General features: G+C 45.8%; 4 protein-coding genes and 1 long non-coding RNA gene across 8 annotated transcripts; 1 reads left to right on the top strand and 4 right to left on the bottom strand.

The window, feature by feature from the left end:
• Positions 1 to 24: 24 nt before the first annotated feature.
• heatr3 (HEAT repeat containing 3) lies at positions 25 to 5202 on the bottom strand. The gene is given in 16 exon segments (XM_037248092.1): positions 25 to 337; positions 460 to 636; positions 746 to 889; positions 957 to 1045; positions 1106 to 1242; positions 1308 to 1390; positions 1600 to 1745; positions 1862 to 1952; positions 2390 to 2670; positions 2786 to 2926; positions 2987 to 3096; positions 3203 to 3297; positions 3675 to 3700; positions 3703 to 3761; positions 4296 to 4468; positions 4912 to 5202. Coding segments are annotated over 16 exon segments (2025 nt in total). The 5' UTR covers positions 5071 to 5202; the 3' UTR covers positions 25 to 223.
• A 726-nt stretch (positions 5203 to 5928) lies between these two features.
• On the bottom strand, positions 5929 to 7270 carry cnep1r1 (CTD nuclear envelope phosphatase 1 regulatory subunit 1). Of its 2 annotated transcripts, XM_037247397.1 has the most exons (6): positions 7181 to 7270; positions 6826 to 6897; positions 6683 to 6756; positions 6409 to 6518; positions 6273 to 6327; positions 5929 to 6200 (listed from the first exon to the last, which is right to left on the bottom strand). In XM_037247397.1, exons 1-6 carry the CDS (start codon positions 7203 to 7205, stop codon positions 6159 to 6161), a joined length of 378 nt encoding a protein of 125 aa, XP_037103292.1. In that variant the 5' UTR covers positions 7206 to 7270; the 3' UTR covers positions 5929 to 6158. The 2 variants fall into 2 exon arrangements, with proteins under 2 accessions (XP_037103292.1, XP_037103291.1); XM_037247396.1 differs by having other exon boundaries at positions 6273 to 6518.
• A 5410-nt stretch (positions 7271 to 12680) lies between these two features.
• LOC119120570 (arylamine N-acetyltransferase, pineal gland isozyme NAT-10-like) lies at positions 12681 to 14183 on the bottom strand. 2 transcript variants are annotated; one of them, XM_037247569.1, is made up of 2 exons: positions 14082 to 14183; positions 12681 to 13696 (listed from the first exon to the last, which is right to left on the bottom strand). In XM_037247569.1, exon 2 carries the CDS (start codon positions 13689 to 13691, stop codon positions 12819 to 12821), a length of 873 nt encoding a protein of 290 aa, XP_037103464.1. In that variant the 5' UTR covers positions 13692 to 13696; positions 14082 to 14183; the 3' UTR covers positions 12681 to 12818. The 2 variants fall into 2 exon arrangements, with proteins under 2 accessions (XP_037103464.1, XP_037103465.1); XM_037247570.1 differs by having other exon boundaries at positions 12681 to 13729; positions 14082 to 14180.
• A 245-nt stretch (positions 14184 to 14428) lies between these two features.
• On the top strand, positions 14429 to 16757 carry sdr42e1 (short chain dehydrogenase/reductase family 42E, member 1). 2 transcript variants are annotated; one of them, XM_037247566.1, is made up of 3 exons: positions 14429 to 14569; positions 14776 to 14846; positions 15256 to 16757. In XM_037247566.1, exons 2-3 carry the CDS (start codon positions 14785 to 14787, stop codon positions 16352 to 16354), a joined length of 1161 nt encoding a protein of 386 aa, XP_037103461.1. In that variant the 5' UTR covers positions 14429 to 14569; positions 14776 to 14784; the 3' UTR covers positions 16355 to 16757. The 2 variants fall into 2 exon arrangements, with proteins under 2 accessions (XP_037103461.1, XP_037103462.1); XM_037247567.1 differs by having other exon boundaries at positions 14435 to 14457.
• On the bottom strand, positions 16454 to 17209 carry LOC119120571. The gene is made up of 2 exons (XR_005097543.1): positions 16693 to 17209; positions 16454 to 16618 (listed from the first exon to the last, which is right to left on the bottom strand). It is a non-coding gene; the product is annotated as an uncharacterized LOC119120571 (long non-coding RNA).
• Between the last annotated feature and the right edge of the window lie 70 nt (positions 17210 to 17279).

The following is a 17279-nucleotide window of genomic DNA, read 5'->3' as shown; positions in this document are numbered from 1 at the left end:
CCATTTTGGGGCCCAGCACTCTTAAGTTTTGGAAAGCTTGCAATATGATATCAGTCAAAAATGATACAGCATAGCTCTCTAGTCTAACGTCAACCTGGGATTGTCTTCTTCACAGCAAAGAAACCTCAAATAAAAACGTAAGAGTCGGGTCAAGCCAAAAGAAAAAAAAAAAAAAAACGTCAAAGATAATAAATACTTCATATTTTTCACAACCACATTGCCATCACTTCTTGTCCAGAGACTGAAGGTAACCGATGAATCTCCTCAGGTTCACTCTGACGTTGCCGAGCACACACAGCTGCTGCGGGCTGTACTTGTCTCTTCCCGCCTTACGGATCTGATGACAAAAGGGAAGCAACAAACATAGCAAAAACCAGATCTCAAAACTTTACCCATGAGAATGGCTGTGGTTTTTGCGTGATGGTTTGAACCCCGAAACACCCCCCAAAAATAAGATACCTTGGCCTTAAAAACGGGCTGAAGCGTCTTCAAAGCAGGAAGTAACTGGATGCTCCTGGCCGCCGTCTCCGCCTCCTCGCCGTCCGCAAACACGTCGAAAAGGGCGTCGAGGGCCTCGCCATTAACCACCAGATCGGTATCGTCGGTTGCTACTCCCAGCAAGCCGCTCCCAATCATCTGTGGAGGAAAAGCTCATTTCAAATAAAGGCAAGGATGAACCTTTTGTCACATCCGTCAAACTGGATTTCAAATTCCGACTTGTGCGGTCGTCGTGAACCGGCGTGACCTGAAGCGTTTGAGCTGAGCCCTTCTCCTTGGCGAGGGTGCTGCCGGTGATACCCAGGATAGCGACGGCGTTGACTCTCACGCTAATGACATCACAGCGGGCAGCAGCTTCGCTGAGGCTCATAATCTGCTGCAGGCTTATGGACTAACACAAAACAGACAACACTGAGGGCCATCTCTCGCTATACCACCAAATAAAACATTCCTGTTACCAGAGGGATGTTTTTCAAGGCTGCCATCTGCAAAAGAGACCGCATGGCACTGATGACCGCTTCCAGGAACTCCTCATCTTTAGGGATCTCTGTAAAGGTTTGGGCACCCGTGAGCTACTATCTGTACTCCAGCTGAATAACAGTGGTACCTGGCGCTCCAAAGAGCAACGTGGACAAATGCTGCGCCGCCTGCTGCAGCGCCTCCGCCCCGCCCAGAGACTCGGCGTCCATGCCGGACAAGATGCTGTGGAGGCACGTCAGGGCGCGAGACTGGACGCGCTGCATTCTGACCAGGGAAAAGTCCGGCGTCACTAAAATGGATATGGCTCTGGAAGTGAAAAGTGTGTTTACTTCTTGATGAGGCTTCTCCAGTAAGGAATCTGGTGGCACATATCCACTGCTTCCTTCTTGGGGAACTGCGTTTTTTTGAGCACCTTTGGGAAAAAAAAACATTAGTTCCTGTAGGGAACACATAGTGAATCTTTCTCAGCAGTTTATGAAGGATTCTGGGGCTTAATTATTTTTAGAAATATCCTTATAGCCCACCTCACCCCAGAAAAAAAAAAAATCCCAGCTCCGCCAGTGATGCAACCACATGGCAAATTAGCAAGGTTTCACTGTCCTATATATTTCTCATAATTGCCTTTTCCGGGATGTTGTGGTTGATGAGAGCACCGTGGACCTCCGCCGACAAACACAACGGCGACATGAGGCTACTAGACAACCCGTCGGCGGGCGCTTCGCTTTCGTCGCTGCTCGACGACTCCTCCCACTCGTCGTCGGAGGGATCTGAATAGACGCACGTCACAAGTCTCTTCAAGAACCTGTCCGTATTGTATCTTTTGCCGAGAGAAGCGAAAGAATGACCGTCGCGTCAGAGGGAATCACGTCAGGGTGAGCCTCACCGTCAGAACAGCACATGTTGACGAGGATCTCCAGGGACGTCTGCTGGGCCGTCAGCAAGGCCGCCGCCTCCCTCAGCTCCTCCATCTCCCTCTGGATGCAAACAAGCCGCCTTGTGGGTCAACACGCGGGCCAAGATTTATTAAGTGACTTAAATCACAACCTCGCTGTGTGCATGTATGTGCGTGATTAGACACGCAAAAAGGCTGAATTGCGGATGCAGGTTTTGTGTGGCTGCAGCGCGCCAAACAGACACTCTAATGTCATCTATTTGGAGGTGGCTGAGGGGGACACTTTTGTCTAGCCAAGGTCGTGGTACTCGTGTACCCGCCTGAACATGACTTTTTGTCCGCCTGTCAGTCTGCTACAGAGTTGCAGGAAAAATAAAAAGACTAAAAAATATATTTGTTGCAGTTCTTACCTGCTCTCTCTTGGGGTGTTAATATTTGTCCATTTTGGGCTTTGAGACTCTTTTGCGATTCAGGCTTATATATTTGACTGGACTCTGCAAAAGCAGCCACTCAACTTACAGGCAAGAGATCCGAAAAGTCGTCTCCGCAATCTCCATTTTTCACACGCTGTGCTGCTCCCTCTTCGTCCATTTCTTTCACAGCGGGCTCCACGCTAGAGTGCGCCTCCATACCCGACGCGGCGGGAGCGTCCTGGAAGCGCGCCTCCTCCGCTCTGTGAAGTTGAGGGATGAGCTCGCCGGCGTCCAAATCCAGACTTTGTGACAAGGTGGCCAGCACAGCTGTAAGGGTCTGAGCCTGGCGGGCAGCGGGAAGGCTTGCCTTCATGTTCCATAGCGTTCCTGCATCAAATGACCACATTAACACTATGAATTAAAAAAAAAGTCAGCATTTTACACTACGGCGATTAGAGTTCATGCTTTTGAAATGTTGTACATTGTTTACAACCAAATGCACCTGCAGCCAGTGTCCTGAGGAGAGTGTGCGCCAGGCTAGGCTGCTTTGACAGCAGTACGCCTTCTAGAGCTCCATGCACATTGCCGTCGATGCTACATAGCAGTTCGGGGTTGTCCTCGGACACCGTGTGCAAACAGTGCGCTGTTAAACGACAAAAAAGTCAGCGAAAGCCGAAACTTTGGAGCTTTCAACCAAAGTCACCAGCAGAAGTGGCAAGCTCCACGTTGTGCGGGTATCTCTCCAGACATTGGACCACCACGTCCAGAAGACCTGATTTGTTGAAGAGCGACATTGCCTGGTTGCTGTTCTCGCTGGAAAGGAAAGACAAAAGAAGCAACACATCACTTATGAGTTATGAAAAGCCGGACAGGACAAAAAAAAAAAAGAAAAGAAAAACTTAAAACTTGTGGCACTTACCAGAGATTCCATAGCAGGTTCACCGCCTCGTTGGCAACGTTCTCAACACGGTTCTTTGGCTCTTTGGTCGGCATCGCGGCAAAACCCGCACAGCACTGTAAAGAAAACACGCAATTGTATCGAACGTATTGAAAAGTCAAAAGTATTTACCTGCCGCAATATGCCGACTACTACACCCTAAAAAAAAAAATCTGAAAATTTCTTTATCTGTCTTTACGGGCATGGATATTTTTGAGCATCAACTTGAACATGCCTACTAAATTTCACGAGTTCAAATTTTTCTTTAAAAAATTTGGTGGCTCAGATTTGAAAAGTCACACAAAACAATGGCTTTGAGCAATCGAGTTGAAGCGCAAAGCCCAGAAAACAAAGCTGATGACGCCTTTTGTCCCTGTCAGCCCGACCGACGCTTAGGCAGCTGCTGAGCGGGAAGAAAAACAAGTGAGGCGGGCCGGCGGCAAAAAGCGCTCACCTCTCTGAGCAGCGCTGTCAGAGAATCATGACGTCGCGCTTCACCATGTCCTCGCACACCTCATGGCCTCCGCAGGCACTCAGATTCCTGTCAGCACACATGTACAATGTGCTTGTTTGTGCTTTTTACCAAAGGAATTTATGGAAATGAAAAATTAGAGAATGAATCAAACTGTGGTCATCAGAAAACCTTTAAAAAAAACAATGCAGGCACTGTCACAACTGTAAATGTAAATTCTGTACATATTTGTTGAACTTGCTCCTTTTGGAATTAAAGTCTTAAAAAGTCAAACATGTCATATTTGATGGTGATTTACCTTTATGTGACTGTTTTCCATTTTAAGTCATATTTCCTATTGGGCTATGAAATATTTCTTATCGGTGGAGAACAGAGCTGCTTTTTTGTTACATGGCGCCCTCTGTATAGTTAACCAGAGAATTACAAACAAAACGGTGGAGTCAAGTCAAGATTTGTTTCGAAATGCATCCTTGTTGGTTTATTTATTTATTTAGCCATTCATTTGCTGAAGATGTGCAAAAAGTCCACCATGAGTTGCCCCTCTCCCACTATATCAGAACTTCACCAACTTTGTTTGCACCAACGTTTGGTATTTATCCTTACCTGAGGGCTCCGGCGGCCGTCTCCCTGACGGCCAGGCTGCCATCCAGCATCATGGGACCCAGCTGCCTCACTGCATCCCTCTGTAGAAAGGCTGGGATGCTTTGACTCTGCTGGACTACCCGAGAGATGCCAGCGCACGCACACTCTCTTACAGCTGCGCTGGGACTCTGCAGCTAGAGATGGAGACACTTGTGTTTTCATCAAATCTCATCTTTCATACCCCTTCTAAATGATAGAATTTAAAGCAACATGCAAGTAAGCTCAATTTGAGAAATACAGCACAACATTCCAGTCAGTATCAAATGATTCAAAATGTTTCGGATCATCGATTTTGTCATCGTAAACAAGACGCCAGGTCATTACAAATCAATGCATGTGTTTTTTGTGTGGTCCATTAATCCACAACATTGGTGAGGTCACAGTTTCCCCATTGTTGGACTTTAGTCACATTGACTGACTGACAGCCACAAATCATGTATGACTCTGATACAATAAATATGATGGGCATTTCTCAAAGGAGCACAATTGTGACGCTCACATTGAATGGCAGCATTGTCATCTAGTCGTTTCTGTGTTAAAGTCGTTTTGAGACTTAAATTACTCTACTCTTTCTCACTTTCTCCAGCAGTTCCGCCGCCGGGCAGCCGTCGTAGTCGTCCGCGAGTTCGTCCGCGAGTTCGTCCTCCTCAGCGGCAGCTTCATTCACGGCGTTCACGGGTAGTCCGACAGCATTGAACTGAGGACGTTTGAATTTTGTCGTCTTACTTTTGCCCATTTTAAATTGTTTTACAGTGCGAGTGTATAAATTTTGCGTCGAGTTAGTCGGATGTTTCGGGCATCGAACACCAAAACAGACAACTCATCTAGTAAATGGCCATGTGGAAGACAGCAGCCGTAAAGTGCGAATGTGCTGTTGTGCCGTAAAGTGGAGGAAGATGTCGAAATCTCTATTGAGATAGCTGACCATTGATAATACTGGACTTTTAAAAAGTAATTATTTAACTCTAATAAAGACCGTGCACGAAAAAAATATGAAGTATAGTCGTATATTAAGTATCCAGTTTTAAAAAAATAATTCAGTTAATGTAGGTTCTGGCTAGCTAAACTAGATCAACAGATTGATAGCTATGCCTTAATAATATATACAGTACATAGTGGAAAAACTGTGATTCCAAAATTGTATTACATAATGTAATGAATTAAAAGTCGTGTTTCAAGCAACATCTTTCCCCATTCCATTCTTGTTTCATTGATTACCGCCCTTGTTACCTTCCTTTCATACCACTCGTTTCCTAACTTTAATATTATTCCTGATTTCCTTCCTTTTATACATCCTTGTGTTCTTCCTTCAACCAACTCCCACCCACTTGCATTTTTTCTCTTTCTCCTTTCCTCTCCTCTTTTCATCCTTTCATACATCCATGTTTCCCTCAACCTACGCTTTACACTATTCTTGAGTTTCTTAAATACATTCCTTTCAATTAACACAATCCTCCACCTTCTTCCTACTTTTCTTTCATGCCTCCTTTTTTCCTCACCTTTCATAACAGCCGTGTTTCCTTCATTTCATACTAGTCCTATAGTGAAACAAAAATACTATAATAGTCTTAAATTAATACACAAGACATTTTCATATATGGTTATATTTATTAACTAAATCGTTTTAAAAAAATAGAAACATTACATAATATACACAATTAACACAACACACAGAAGTACTGTTAGGAGAAATTGAGCAGCTTCAACATAAGCACAGCTACAAAATGTCCGTGTCGCTTCCTTCTCTGTCTTTTTGACAAAATGTCATCGCCACGATGACATCAATGTCGCCTCGACGCTTACGGATCACCCACAATCGAACACTCATTGGATGTTTGGCCGCGGCTTGAGTATAAGCTTTCCCGTCTGCGAAGAGCCACAAATAACAAAAACATCAAATAAGCGGGAAAACGTGCAAATATAAGCATATCGACTCACATCGTCACAGGACATGTTGTATTCCGCTAAAACTGTACGACACCTGGCGGCTATGCTGTGGATGAAAAGGGTCAAGGAAGAATGTGATAACCACCCAAGAGAAAAACAAACAAAAGGGGAAGGTTTATAAGGATACATTGACGGCGCCACCACTCGCTTGTGTATCCCAGCAAAGAAGAGTGCGATAAGCGTGATGCAGCTGATGGTGAAAAAGGGGTGATTCCACAGCGATGAAAAGAACGACACCTGCGGGGCGGCAACAACTTTACTGACACCGTTTGCTAACATGATGAGCTAATGACAGGCATTTTTCTGCCATTTTAATAAAGCTGCTGCCCTGTTTGAATCTAAAAAGTATCTGTTTTTTCTTCCATCATATCTCCCCTTTGAAAGATGAACTTGATGCATACCTTCTGTGTATCAGGGTCTATCAACCAGTTCCATGCCCCGGTGGCTGTGCAGACGGACACGACTATCAAAATCACTGAGGGGAAAAAAAAAAAAGAAGGTATTATTAGATATAATCAATGTATGTATATTTTGCCTGACTTACTTCGCCACCTGCCAGTTGCAGGTTGTAAACAAGAGACATATTCTGTCAGTCTTCTCTCAAAGGCTTTCAGGTCTGAGGGAGGAATGAAACAGTCAGCGAGATTAATAATCATTAGAATTCCGAGTCAAGCACATAAATGTCATGCAGCGGATTGTGTGCACATCTGGGTTGCCCGAGCTAACAGGTCAGCCACAATGCTACATGCTAACGTCGGAGCGAAACGAGTCGGTTTAACTTCGGCGTCGCGTTCGCTCTCACGTCTTCGTCAGATATCGACATTCAATAAGTGGTAACTAAATAGGCCGCTGTCTAAAACTGCTCACTGTTGAATAAAAGGTATTTTATGGCGTCTTACCTTCGGCCTGCTCCAGTGAGTTCATGTCTATTAGTCAAAGTCACGTGGTGGGCAGCCGGCTGTGGGATGTACCGTTCGCTTCGCTTTGCGTGAAAGACAGGCCGAATTGACCAATCAACATCAATTGATTGTCGCTTGATTGGTTGTTTTAGTGCGATGAAGCCCCGCCTTTTTGTCGCTATGGTCCAATCATCAAACTCGTTGTAGTTCCAAATCCCGACGCTCGACGTCACTGTTTGACAATGCTGGGAAAAAGAAAAGAAAATAATGCCAATAATTTAATACAATAATAACAAAAATAGAACTGTATTGTAAAATATGAAAATAAAACATAATAAAAGCGAATGTAGGAAATAAATGATCTTCAAGTGCTATAAAGCCGAAAGTGAAACACATTAACACACTATAGTGCATGATGTGATGGCGTGTGTCTTTTTCGGGCTTGGTTTGTGACGTCACGAGCCGGTCGCGCAGAGAGCGCCTCATCCATGCTTGTTGCAAGTTTTTCATTTTGGATTTGTGTGCTCGACTGTCTCGCTCACTACTGAAAGTGCATTAGAGACATCACTTCTGAGAATATTAGTAGTTTCAGTACTTGTATTTACCTTTAATAATAATAATAATATGAATACTGTATAATAAAGTGATCCTTTGCAGATTCCAAGCATTTAAAATACTTTTGAAGTAAGCATCGGAAACAAGCAAGCAATCCTTTTTATTCATAAATATGTTTCCAATAAAAAAAAATGCAATTCCACATCTGTTTATACTACAATGCCTAAAACCTACATCATAGCAATTAAAAAAAAAAAAACATTTTAATTGTCCATATAGAAAGGTGACTGCTTTATTGTTTTGTTTTGTTGTTTGTAAGAAAAAAAAATATTTTGTGGACCCCTGAGTTGAGGTGACTTCACTGTAGGTCCAGCCGATCAGGGCCCGGAAGCCTGTTGGCATTTGGACAACACCCCGAAGCTGACGTCTTCTATGTAGGCCAGTGGTTCTTAACCCGGGTGAGTCGGTACCGCTCAGGGGTTCGGCAGAGCCTCCACCAGGTCCGAACACACCTGATTTATAAATTTGCGTATCTGAACTGGTGTCGCCAAGGCAACAGCAGAAGTCACACTGATTTGCAGGTATGTCATGAGTTGTGCATTGTGTTGGTTTTGTCCTTGAACAAAGTGACGTTCATGCACGGCTCATTTTGCGCACCAGTAAAAAACATCTATGTCTTGAATTTTGAAAAAAAAAAAAAAAAAAGTCTTTTGGTTGAGTGAACGCGCACATGAAACCATTTGGGTTCGGTATCACCACTCTGTGAATGAATGAATCTTGATTTAATGAGGTGAGCTTCCAAGTGCTTTCCAAGTCTATTCTCAGAGAAGGATGGCTTGAACATGAATTTCCACATTGTACCAGAAGGCCTTTTCGAGAAAAGACTCAACGTTACGTCCGAGTTGTTTCAAAGTCTGCTGACTTGTCAAAGACTTGAATGAGAATTTCACATTGTACCAGAAGGCCTTTTCAAAAAGACTCGACGTCCCGTTCCCTCAGCAGGCAACATCATCAGGCCCTTTGTAATGAAAGCAAAGGGGCAGGATGTCAAGTCTGCTGTAGCTCTGGAGTTTGCGGGCGGGCCATAAATATTATCATACATACTCGGAAGGCTCACTTGGACTTCCGACTGCCCAGTGCCAAGCTCTGCTTCTGCCGTGAACGCTGACCGGACCGCCCGGATGGAGCTCGTCGTGGTGCAGGTTGCAATTGTGCCGCTCACGTTGACATACGCGCTTTTCTTTGCCAAGTCTGAGTCTCAAAGTCAGCACTGTTTGTGATGTGTGATCCCATCATCTGTGCTGCGTTGGCTGTTGAATCTCGAGCCCTTCCGTTTTGTAACCTCAACCAGTCAGTCAGAAGGGGCATTGACCAAATTTGCAATCAAATGGGAACCTAATTGGCAAGGGAGGAGAAGAATAGAAGGTGCCCGTGTGTATGCACGTGTATACTAACTTTGCATTCTTTGCACTCCGCCATTGCCGCACCTCGGAAGCCCGAGACCGCCGCCGACGTGTCAGAAGGACCGACTGTGTCTGAGGACGCCGGCCAGGCAGACAAGTAAGTCACTTTCTCAGTTTGTTTTGCATTGGCCCAAGTGAAGAGGAGTGAAGGAGACCACCACCACCAGCAGCACGCGGAGAGCAAAATCTGACGTTTGGAGCCGTCCTCCTTCGGTCTTTCTCCCTGTCTTTTCCATCCCTTCTCCTTGTTTGCGCGTTCAGTTCGATGCTAAACGACAACTGGGGCCCAGATGAACAAGAGCACCGAGAAGCTGCTCGGGCCCAAGGTACCCGCGCTGATTTCCGATCGACCTCGTCCGCCGCCCTGACCTGCTTTGCCCCCCAGAAACGCTGGAGCTTCCTTCGCCATGCCCTCCCGATAGTCCTCGGGGTAGCGGTCCTCATGCTAACAGTGAACATCCTCTACTGGAACACCAGGTACACGCCCGCACAAAAAAGTGTGTCCTTCACGTTTGTTGATTTTTAAAGGTTTGTTCTCAAAAGAAGAAAAAGGAAGAAAAAGCATCCATTTTCCGTAACGAACCATATCTGAATTTAAGGGCACAATACAGGGTCAGAGAAAAACGTGTGCTCCTGTCACTCTCCTCATATCCACACAAGTTTCGACACATCATGGGCCTTGAGCCTCTACTTTCTTGAGGCGCATCATTTGACCTGCTTCACTGAACAATCAATCAATCATGAACGCAAATTATAATGCTAGCATTTAATCCTCCTCTTATTTATTATGTTATTTGTTTGTTTATTCATCACTCTTATTTATTCATTGTTTGTGCCTTCTTTTTATTTTTTTGTGTTGTTTTCTTGTATGTATATTGTGTACTATGTCTTGTCACCGTGGGATTGTGGGAACGTAATTTCGATCTCTTTGTGTGTGTCTTGGCATGTGAAGAAATTGACAATAAAGCAGACTTTGACTTTGATAATCAATGACCTAACCGCCATGAAATTTAAATACATAATCAACTCAAATTTATGATGAACTCTTTTATCAACTCTGTGTTCCAAGGGTCCCCGTCGTCTTCAAAGAGTCGGACACGGTGGTGACCGCGTCGCAGGCGATCTTGGGCGAAGCCCCCGGCAACTTCCTGGACCCCAACTGTACCGACTTGGCCTGCCGCCGCCGCCGCCGGAAGGCGCTGGACGCCTCGTCGCTCGTACAAGAGGTGAGCGTGACCAAAGAGTGGAAGGAGATGCAGGGCGACAATGAGCTTTCGGCACAGACGCTGCAGCCGGTGAACGTGAGCAACGGCAAAAAGTGGAAGGAGCATCGGCGCGAGCTGTCAGAGGAACACGCGGGGTTCCGCAACTTCACGGCGGTTTTCACGGATGTTCTGGACTTTCTGCGGAAGGAGTTAGACAGTCTGAACCGTCAGAGCGCAGTACTCAAAGGCAACTTCACTTCGGTCACGGATGCTTTGGCCTTTCTGCGGAAGGAGGTAGACAGTCTGAGCCGTCAGAGCGCACAACTCAGAGGTAAGCAAGCCGGTGTAAGTACTCCGACTTGGTCAAACGATCCACGCCTCGTACTGCTCTTTGCATTTTTATTCCTCTCACACTTGAAAATATCAATTCATATACTATTCAATACAGCGAGCGCTTCGAGTTTATTTGAAGCGTGGGTCCATTTTGCGCTCTCACTCTTTTTACTCGCTTCAGCTCTGTTCAAACCCGGAGACTGCAGTGAGGTCAAGCTGGCGGGATATATCCAAGATGGAGTCTATACCATCTACCCCGGGTACAACAGCTTCAAGGTTTACTGCGACATGACCGTGGCCGGGGGAGGCTGGACCGTAAGTGCTTGACCCCCCAAAAAAACCAACAACCCAAAGTTCCCGTTGTGATGCGTACACCAATAAGCTTGGCACTTTTCTTCAATGTTGAATGTCCAAGTGGGCCAATCATGCTAATTTGCAAACAGCAGACCTCAAGCTGTCAGGCAGGCTGAAATGTGTGTGTGTGTCCAGGTGATCCAGAGGAGAAAGGATGGCTCTGTTGATTTCCGTCGTGCTTGGGAACTATATCGAGAAGGCTTTGGAGATATTACAGGAGAGCACTGGCTAGGTCTGAAGGACAGGCCCACAACACACGCTTGCACACATAGCCACCCAAAAGACAAGTCTTGCAGCCAACCCCCCCCCCCCCCCCCCCCCCCCCCCTTTGTGTGTTTTCAGGCCTGCGGAACCTCCACGCTCTGACGGGTTTAGGCGGTTACCAGTTCCGGGTGGACGCAAAAACAGCTAAGGGCCTTCTATGCTGGGCTGGCTACGACAACTTTTCAGTGGGCCTAAACTCGCTCAACCCCGAGAAGGACGGCTACCCGTTGCGTATGACCGGGTGGGACTCGAGATCCACAGGTAGCGACTCTGACCGGCACCGCGCACACTCAAGAGGCGCCGCCGCCTTGCAGAGTGAGCGGCGGAGCCTGCACGAGGTCAAAAGCAAGTTTGTGTGCTTTGCAGGCAAACTCTCCGACTACCGTTCTGAGCTGAGGTTCAGCACCTATGACCGTGACCAATACATGTTTGTGGAAGGAAATTACGCCAAACGGGACGGTGCATGGTGGCACTACAGAAGTAGTGATTTCCACCCGAACGGAATATACTATCGAGCAGACCGTTGCCGTGGCACCGAGAATGATAGAATCTACTGGAAGTTCTGTAACAACGCATGCATTACATTCATGGAGATGAAGGTCCGGCCCGCGCCCCAAAAAAACAAGTAAGCTTTGAGCCCGTCTAGCCTCGGAACCGTATGCGCTGGGCCTCGGCTAAAATCCGCCTGCGTTTAGACGCTAGGTCCAATCTTAAAACATTAAAGTAATCGACGTCTAGTTATAGACGTGTAAAGTTGGACACTTGCCAGACGTTTCCACGAAATTGAAATCCGATTACCTAACCTTGACGTGGAGTAAATGTGGCTATTAAAACGTATTGTTCATGGCAAACCTGTATACTAAAAGATTGAGTCAGGTTCTCTTTAAAACCTTACCTTGTTTTTGCATTTTTTAAAAAGCTTTCGGTAACACTGTCATGTTATGCGTAGATATAAATACGTACGCTTCTTGATGTTAACATGAAGCAAAACGAAGGAATCTAAATGGAATAATAAATGGAGTATCTTTTTTTTTAAATATTTGACCAGTTTTTACTCGTCTGATTTGAAAACGAGTTATTTGTCAGTTTGTTTTGCAGCTTTTACTGTATATAATATGAGGTGCACATACATTTATTCATAATGGCCCTCGGAAAGAAGCTATGACTACAATGCGGCCCGCCCAAGAAAATGAGTTTGACACCCCTGCTGTAAACAATCCTAAATCAATAAAGACTGAGCAGAACTCTGCCATTACTCTGTAAACTATGTGGAATCAATAAAGTCTGACCTCAACTATGTTTTTATTTATTTTTAAGTCTAACCACAAGTGTTCAAACTTCTAATTGTCCATATAGAGGGGTGACTGCTTTATTATTTTGGGTTGGGGTTTTTTTGTAAGAAAAAAAAATATTTTGTGGACCCCCGAGTTGAGCTCTCCTGACCCCAGTTTGAGAATCACTGCTTCAGAGGGTGTACTTAAATTGGTTGTTCACAGGCTGTAGTTTGTTAGGCAAACAGATGTTGAACTTGTCTCTCAGGAGGCTCTCTATCTCCTCACCGGGCACATCCTTCATATCATAGACATCCACGCCCCGGTCGACCTGGAAGGTGACCTCACTGTAGGTCCAGCCGATCAGGGCCCGGAAGCCTGTTGCCGTTTGCAGCGAGCAAATCGACTTGTTTACGAACAGCGAGGAAGGGTCCGTCTGGAGACTGTTGCTGACGTCCATGAAATATTCAGCGGTGCGGGGCGTCAAGTTGAAGCAGTATAAACTCCTCTTCAGATGACTGTTTACCAGATTAGAATTGGCGAACTCCGGATTGAGAATCTCCGGCTTCCTGTTCGTCTTCTCCAGAATCCAGAAGTCTTCTTTATCCATGAGACGGAACGTACCGGGCGGCTGGACCTGCAGCTTCCCGGAGACGAGCTCCAGAGGCTCCCACAGTTGCGACGACACCCCGAAGCTGACGTCTTCTATGTAGGGCTTCCCGTCAATCACCACTCTGTTAACGAGGTGAGCTTCCAAGGTGGAAAAGTCACCAGTGGCGCGGTTGAACACCCTGGCGGCCAACACAGCGACGTCATAGCCCATTTCTGCGAGCACCCAGGACAGCAGGAAATTGTTCTCCATACACCAGCCACCACGACCCTGACGGACTATCTTGTCGAAGATGACTTCCAGATTCATGACGATTTTCCCACCGCAATGTATGTCGAGGTTTTCGAAGGGGATGGACATGATGTGCTGTTTGTGGATCAGCTTCAGCGTGGCGAGATCGGCTTTGTCATACGTGCCCCGGAACCCGATTCTTTGGAAGTACTCCTCAAGGTTCATCTTGGCTGCAATAAAAAGCACTTGACATGAATCCTTGACTGTGGATGACCACATATACAATGACTTCTGAGTTACAAGTATGAGGATGATGTTAACATTAGATTATCTATGGCCACCCTCTGCAAACCAACAGATAAAAATTGCAGTGGTGGTTATTAGCATTAATTACCAGCAATAAAAGTGATGGGATATTAACGTTGCTTCTATGGAAATACTGTAGATTTGATTACATTAAACGTAATATGTGTGTTTCATGTTTAAAAGAAAACTTTCGAAGTTGCGCGAAGGTTCTCTGCTCATTTTGACCACGTCAGCATTTCAGTTCACGGCTTGAATAAACTGTCGTGCTACGCAGAATATTTATTCTTTATTTTCAGAAAGTCATCTTACCTTACAGTTTGGACTTTACGCCAGTGTACGTACATATGATTATAGTTGCACAAAGTATTGAGAGAGTTGCAGTGGGCGCGGCCAAGGTGAAGCGCCCAAACAAAAACACAACATCCGCTTTTACTTTTCAAAATAAATAGTTTGTTCACCTGAAACAAGTACTGTGTGCGAACTTTACTTCCTGGTGTGTGTCGTTTCTTTTTTAAACCCTTATATTTTGTCGTATTTGTTACACCTTTTTGCCTATTGCGTCACATTATTGTTGGACATTATACACATTATATGTACATCTGTTTACGGTATCGCCACTTTTCTTCCTCCGAAACTGACGTCACAGCGGAAGACGTCATCTCGCCCCTGCCTCTCTAGCGAACCGGTGTGGGTAACAGTAGTAAGGGTTACTATTCACTAAACGTGGTTTTCTAGTTTACTTTCTAGTTATTTTGCCTCGTGTTCTCTATACGGTCGTCGCTGCTATAATTTGGGAGGTATAGAATTCTTTTATTTGTTTCACAGCCAATTGCTACACGGTTGAACTTGCAACGTTTTGCTAGCTAGAGACGTGCAATAACTATGCTTGCTATGCTCAGGAGCGTCTACGTAAAATTAACATGACCGTAAAGTATATCTTTGTCATATTTTTGCACTTATTTGTCTGCCATGTGTTTAAAATGCCTTGTTTTGTGTTCTTAAGACTCTCGTGATGGAAATTGGACGCGCGGAAACATGCTTGATAACAGGAGGCTGTGGATACTTCGGCTATCGGTAAGACGTGTTTTCAATTTTTTTTTTTTTTTTTTTGCTCTTATAAAAAAAATCCATTGGACGTAAAGTTTTTCTTGATCTTCTTGTTTCTTGTTTTCCTGATCTTTCTTTTTTGTAAGTTGGTTACAAGTCGTACTGGTCTAGTACTCATCACAAGATGGCGCCACCGTGTCTTTTAAAGCTTAAATGGTTACAGGTAGCTCAAATCAATCGATGTTTATACATACAGGAGTAAATGTATTGTGATTCAATTAATTATGAATAAATTATTGCCACAATTACATTGTTGTTTTTTAATCCATTTTTAAGAAATGATTATTTATGATATATTTCGACTAACTTTTTTACCGTTTTGTTGGAAATGACCTGCACACTAACCATTTGTCAATGCGTCGACCTCCCACCACAGCCTGGCGGCTCATCTGCATAAGAATGGTGCCAAAGTCATCCTGTTTGACGTCATCCCTCCGAAGAGTGACGTGTTGGAGGGATTTACGTTTGTCCACGGAGATATCCGAAGCTATGAGCAAGTGGTGAGTGCCGTTTCGGGCGTGGACTGCGTGTACCATGTGGCCTCCTACGGCATGTCCGGCCGGGAGCAGCTAAAGCGGCTTCGCATTGAGGAGGTGAACGTGGACGGCACCCGGAACATCCTGGACGCCTGCATTCAGTGTGGCGTACCGCGACTTGTTTACACCAGCACTTTCAACGTGGTCTTCGGAGGTCAGGAGATACGCAACGGAGATGAGAACCTCCCGTATCTGCCGCTCCATCTCCACCCGGACCACTATTCCCGGACTAAATCCATAGCGGAGATGGCTGTCCTCAAAGCTAACGGGACAGCGCTTAAGGACGGTTCCGGGGTGCTGAGCACGTGCGCCCTGCGCCCGGCCGGAATCTACGGGCCCGGGGAGCAGAGGCACCTGCCCAGGATCGTGGGCTACATCGAGAAAGGGATCTTCAGCTTCGTGTACGGGAAAGCCAGCAGTTTGGTGGAATTCGTCCACGTGGACAATCTGGTGTCGGCGCACGTACTCGCCGCAGAAGCGCTGACCGCCCAGAAGCGTCACCGTGCTGCTGGACAGGCCTACTTCATTTCTGACAGCCGCCCTGTCAATAACTTTGAGTTCTTCAGACCCCTGGTGGAAGGTTTGGGGTACCCTTTCCCAACGCTGCGCCTCCCCGTTACCTTGGTTTACTTTGCCGCCTTCCTCATCGAAACCATCCACCGCCTGGTGGCACCGCTCTACGATTTCCAGCCACTGCTGACGCGAACCGAGGTCTACAAGACGGGCGTGACGCACTACTTCAGCACGGCCAAGGCCGAGGGCCAGCTGGGTTATCGGCCCAAGGAATATGACCTGGATGAGGTGGTCCATTGGTTCCGGAGCAGGGGACACGGGAGGAAGCGGCAAAGCTCCCGCGCCGGTCAGCTGGTAGTGAACGTTTTGGTTGTTGCTGCTTTTATGGCGGCGTTGCTCTCTTTTCTACCAGTTGTCGGCAACTGATGATCTTAACGGATGTACAGGAAACATTGGTAAATTCTTTTTCCACTAAATGTGCCAAGAACCATTTTTGAGTAACAAACAAGCTTTGTCTTTTTTTTTTTTTTTTTACACTTTCCTCCCTATTTGCATCAAGCTAATCCAATTGCACTTTTGCAATGTTTTGGCCTTGGTATTTTATTGAGTGCAGAATATCACAGCTATCCAACTTTAGCCATTTGCGTGTTATGTTACAACCCAGCTTCACCCCACACGAAGCTGGCTGGCCTACATCCACTCGTCAAATGTATTCTTGCAGAAGATAAGGAGAATGACGACAGCATGAGTCAAGTAATGTGAACCGAGAAGAAGAATTAAACTGTTCCTTCTAAATGTGCCTAAAGGATCTTGGCTGTAAAAAAAAAAAGGTGTTTGTTTACATTTAATGATTTGTTGTATTTATTTGGAAACCTAATGGAATCTTATGTGATATTTTTACACTCTTTGCTTTGGTTGAGGAAATAAAAATGTCAAACAAATCAGCATGCCAGCCAGGGATATCTATGATGAATAAAACTCCGCTTCCCCTGTATGCTAAAGTGCAATTTAAATGTTGCTCGATTGTTTTTTTATTATGATTTATGCACGGCACTTTGTCACAACTGCGGTTGTTGATGTCGTCTAGAAATAAAAGCTGAGTTGTCACAGGCGGCCGGATTAAAAGCTTTCTTGGGCCGCCATATGTCCCCCGGGCCTCATGTTGACCTACACCCCCCCTGCTCCACGCTGTTGTGTCGGAGGGCCGGCAGCCCCTCGCTGAGTTGGTCGCGATCATTGTTCCTCCGCAGCATTAACCACATTCCATAGGGGCGCAGCGCATCCCGTCTCCATCCCCCGCATTCCTTCGGCGCGAACGAGTCCCCCCCTAGATCCCTCTTTGGAAAAGCAC

The sequence above is a fragment of the Syngnathus acus genome, chromosome 3 (assembly GCF_901709675.1).
Source record: "Syngnathus acus chromosome 3, fSynAcu1.2, whole genome shotgun sequence".
NCBI lineage: Eukaryota > Metazoa > Chordata > Actinopteri > Syngnathiformes > Syngnathidae > Syngnathus > Syngnathus acus.
The sequence above is the reverse complement of the archived record's forward strand: the minus strand, read 5'-3'. Positions and strand labels throughout refer to the sequence as shown.